General features: G+C 40.4%; 1 protein-coding gene across 1 annotated transcript; it reads right to left on the bottom strand.

Moving 5' to 3' along the window:
- Positions 1-1,045: 1,045 nt before the first annotated feature.
- LOC143023777 (uncharacterized) lies at positions 1,046-2,813 on the bottom strand. Its single transcript, XM_076182392.1, has 3 exons — positions 2,749-2,813; positions 1,515-1,954; positions 1,046-1,371 (listed from the first exon to the last, which is right to left on the bottom strand). The coding sequence occupies exons 1-3, from the start codon at positions 2,811-2,813 to the stop codon at positions 1,046-1,048; spliced, it is 831 nt and encodes a 276-aa protein (XP_076038507.1).
- Between the last annotated feature and the right edge of the window lie 2,134 nt (positions 2,814-4,947).

The following is a 4,947-nucleotide window of genomic DNA, read 5'->3' as shown; positions in this document are numbered from 1 at the left end:
TGTGGTGGTGGAGTGAGTGTCCATGTAGCGTAGCCAGAGCCAGTGGAGAAATTCAATTTTGTATATTTATGGTGGGGGCTTTTTCTCCTTAATGTAAAGGGCCTTTATAATCTCCAACCGGTGGCTGTCATTGGCAGAGGTCGATGATTTATAGTGTTGGTTGACTAAAAATATCCCTGGACCAAAGGGTAGAATGTGTATTTGAAAAGTGTGTCTTTGGGGCCTCCGTTCTCGTAAATGGCAACTGAGGCGTCGGGAAAGAGAAAAATACGAAGCTTACAGTCTTCGTGTGGTCAAATAAATTCGTACATGACTTTACTTCTTTTGAGGGGGTTATGGGCACGGAAAAGATTATATTTTAGGAGTTTTTTTTTTTTTTTTTTTTTTTTGTGTTTTGTTTTTTTTTTTTTTTTTTTTTTTTTTTTTTTTTTATTTTTTTTTTTTTTTTTTTTTTTTATTTTTTTTTTTTTTTTTTTTTTTTTTTTTTAGAAAGTACGGAGCTCCAAACTTTGTCCTCGGAGTCTATGGGATGTCACAATATTCTTTCGTCAGTATGGTATTGCTGTACTCATGAAAGATCTATAGTACAGAAGGAATTGGTGGGCGTTTCTCAGGGCGGGGATTGTGACATCTTATATAAGCGTCCCTCCTTTGGCATGATGATAGACTGGACGTCCTTGTTGGAAAAGCCATTATTCACTAGGACTTGCTGTAGGCGGTTGTAGCTCTTGATGGAGTAGGGGGCCAAGTAGAACAATGGTTGAATGTTCTGTGGAAGTATGAGCGGATGGCACATTCTTTTATTAAGAGGTGGGGACATCTCCTTCAGCGTTTCAGGCATCTTCCTTAATTTTACTTTGGCGTGAACTGAAGTGACGAATTTGCTATCAACTGGCTTTACAAACACATGTAAGAAGGGTAAGGACCCATCATCATGCAGCTCGAGAGTGAAATTAAGGCAAGAGCTACTTATAAACGCGTCACGTAAATACTGGAGATATTTCCGGTCTCTAACCTCCACAAAAATGTCGTTCACATATCTACCTTAAGTAAAAGGACGAAGATGGGGAACAGAAAGAACTCTTCTCTCCACTAGGCCCATGTAAAAGTTGGCAAAGAGGACCCCAAGTGGGGACTCCATCGTAGCACCGTCCACCTGCCTATAAATCTTTCCATCTGGTCCACGGAAAGGGGATTCTTTGGTGCAGGCTTCAAGTAGAAGACGCAGGAGATTTTCCGGTATACCCAAGTGTTGATGGTGGGAACGGTGGACTATTGTCTCATCAACGGGGACGTTAGTAAAAAGGCTTTCGGCATCAAAAGATGCAATAAGGCCTATGGGTTCCTTGTTGTGGAGTAAATCAACAAACTCTATAGGGGATTTGAGCAACCAGGTACTGGGTATATAAGGAGAGAGAAGGTTGTTCAGAGTTTTGGTAGGCTGTAGGTTGGAGTGGGGATTTAGCTGATAATAGGTCTAAGCGGATGATTGGGTTTATGTGTTTTCATATTGCCATAAACATAGCCAGGACCATGGTCCCCAGAAATGCAAAAAAGATGGATTCCCCCGGCTTTAGCGTTAACGGCATTAATTATGCCATTGCACTTAGATTTCAACTTGTTAGTAGGATCCCTGGAGATTCGTTCAAATTTAGAGGAATCTCCCAAGATCACATCCATCTTTTGTAAGTACTCACACTTTGGTAGGAGAACGAACACAGCAGATTTGTTGGCTCTTCTTATAACAATGTCTTCGTTTTCCCGGAGTTCTCTAGCGGCTTTCTTCAGGCTGGCATCAACCAGACGACTCTTATAGGAAACTCGGGATTTACCTGCTTCGGCCAACAATTCCACAGAAAGGTTGGGGGAAGTGGAGACTTTACCATCGTGTTCTAGAGCGTAGATGTTCTCAAGGAGAACCTCTATCTCCACTCTCTCTCTGGTGACGGCTGGGCTTTTTTAGAACGTGGCAGTTGAGGCAGAGGGCTAGGAGTTTAATCAGGTCGGGGATCGGCTCGTAGCTTGGCAGATTGATGTAGCCTTTTTTGTTCCACGGGAATCAGAGGGGGCCACGGTTGAGATGGAATATATATATATATATATATATATATATATATATATATATATATATATATATATATATATATATATATATATATATATGTTTCAAAATCTTAGCTTCGCTGGAACGGCGAGACTACGAGAGAATATTAAGTAGGTGATACGTAATTGATTGTCTGAGGTCATCTGGCATTACATAGGAGGATAATTTGTTTTCAATGTACTCAAGTTCCACTTGAAGCTTGGTACTCTGTTCTTTTTTGATGGCTCTCTGGTATTGGAGAAGCTTTCTCCGATAATCCAGGTTAAAGTCAGTAAGACGGACTGCCGGGTCGTGGGTTTTTATATTCGTAAAAGTAGGCAGCAATTATTCGTTTATACATGTTGAATTAAATTTGACCGCAGCTTGCTCAAATCCCCTATAGAGTTTATTGATTTACTCCACAACAAGGAACCCACAGGCCTTATTGCATCTCTTTATGCCGAAAGCCTTTTTACTAACGTCCCTTGATGAGAAAATAGACTTAATTTTGGACGAGGTCTACCGTTTCCACCATCAACACTTGGGTATACCGGAAAATCTCCTGCGTTCTCTACTTGAAACCTGTACAAAAGAATCTCCTTTCCGTGGATCTGATTTAAAAAAAATGTATAGGTAGGTGGACGGTGTTGCGATGGGGTTCTCACTTGGGGTCCTCTTTGCCAACTTTTACATGGGCCTGGCGGGGAGAAGAGTTCTTTCTGTTCCCCATCTTCGTCCTTTTACTTACGGTAGATATGTGAACGACATTTTTGTGGAGTTTAGAGACCGGGAATATCTCCAGTATTTACGTGACGCGTTTATAAGTAGCTCTTGCCTTAATTTCACTCTCGAGCTGCATGATGATATGTTCTTACCCTCCTTATATGTGTCTGTAAAGCCAGTTGATAGCAAATTCGTCACTTCAGCTCACGCTGAAGGAGAATGTCCCACCTCTTATAAAAGATGTGTCATCCGCTCATACGTCAACAGAGCATTCACCCATTGTTCTACTTGGCCCCTACTCCATCAAGAGCTTCAACGCCTACAGCAGGTCCTAGTGAATAATGGCTATTCCAACAAGGACGTCCAGTCTATCATCATGCAAAGGATGGACGCTTATATGAGATGTCACAATCCCCGCCCTGAGAAACTCCTCCAATCCTTCTGCATTATAGATCTTTCATGAGTACAGCATACCGTACTGATGAAAGAGTATTGAGAGAAATAGTTGAACGTGGAACCCATCCCATAGACCCTGAGGAAAAGCTGAAGCTCCGTATTTTTCTAAAAAAAAAAAACTCAAAACCTCTAAACTAATTCTAAGATATAACCATTTCCGTGCCCAAAACCCCCTCAAAAGAAGTAAAGTCGTGTACAAATTTATCTGACCACACGAAGACTGTAAGCTTCGCCCTTCTTCCTATATAGGAATGACGACAACTTCTCTTTCCCGACACCTTATTTGCCATTTACAGAACGGAGCCCCAAAGACACACTTTTCAGATGCACATTCTACCCTTTTGTCCAGGGATATTTTAGTCGACAACCCTAGGATCCTCGATTCTGCCAATGACAGCCACCGGTTGGAGTTTATAGAGGCCCTTTACATTCAGGAGAAAGCCCCCACCATGAATATACAAAATTGAATTACTCCACTGGCTCTGGCTACTCTACATGGACACTCACTCACCACCACATACATCTCTAAAAGAAGAATGGACAGAATATCACCAAGTCAGCCCCCCGGACATAAGGCCCACACTACAAGCAACATCAGAAAAACATAGGACAGATTCCCACTGAGTCCACCCATGGACAAAATCTCCCCCACATTTATTATAACCTCTCCCAATTACCACTTTAGTTTGTATTCAACCTGTAATAGCTTTGTTCCAAATATATCTTGTACTTGAAAATGCTCAAAGATGAGCGAAACGTCGTGCGGTAGCATTTTATTCCGCGTCCCCGATGAGCCGAGATCTTTGATTAGAAAACTTGAGTCTATCAACAAGAAGTTGATTTTAGACCAAGCTGCGGTAAAATATAATTATATATGTATATATATATATATATATATATATATATATATATATATATTTATATATATATATATATATATATATATAATTCAACATGTATAAAAGAAGAAATACTGGCCACTTTTACGAATATATATATATATATATATATATATATATATGTGTGTGTGTGTATATATATATATACATACATATATATATATATATGTATATATATATGTGTGTGTGTGTATATATATATATATATATATATGTGTGTGTGTGTGTGTGTGTGTGTGTGTGTGTGTGTGTGTGTGTGTGTGTGTTCGTGTGTGTGTGTGTGTGTGTGTGTGTGTGTGTGTGTGTGTGTGTGTGTGTGTGTGTGTGTGTGTACCTGAGAATCTTAATGATTACAAAAGCTATGTCGATGGAGAGGAAATCTCTGCAGGGTCACCCATATCCAACAGGTTTTATAAGAAAATTCAGAAAAAAGCAGCTCACACAAACAGGCGTAGGACCCACTGCTAACTGGAAAGTCCCTGATGGCAAACATGGAAATTCCCCATTGATATATAGGCTACCGTCATAATGACGGCGTGGACCATTGGGCACCTTATAGATATATGGGGTTTCACCGAATATAATGAATAAGGTGACACCAGAGAAATATTTTAACAGAAACTAGCTGACAGGGAGATAAGATTACTGCCAAAAGCCTTTCATAGCAAACATGAACAACACAAAAAAAAAAAAAAAACGGGCGTTCCAACCGCATTGCCTCGTCTGCTTACGGGCAGTGTGCCACCGAATGTGAGTAAGCACTGTCCAAGCAGATCCAAGCCTTGG

The sequence above is a fragment of the Oratosquilla oratoria genome, unplaced genomic scaffold (assembly GCF_046742065.1).
Source record: "Oratosquilla oratoria isolate Oo_2021 unplaced genomic scaffold, ASM4674206v1 SCAFFOLD60, whole genome shotgun sequence".
NCBI classification, from domain to species: Eukaryota; Metazoa; Arthropoda; class Malacostraca; order Stomatopoda; family Squillidae; genus Oratosquilla; species Oratosquilla oratoria.
The sequence above is the reverse complement of the archived record's forward strand: the minus strand, read 5'-3'. Positions and strand labels throughout refer to the sequence as shown.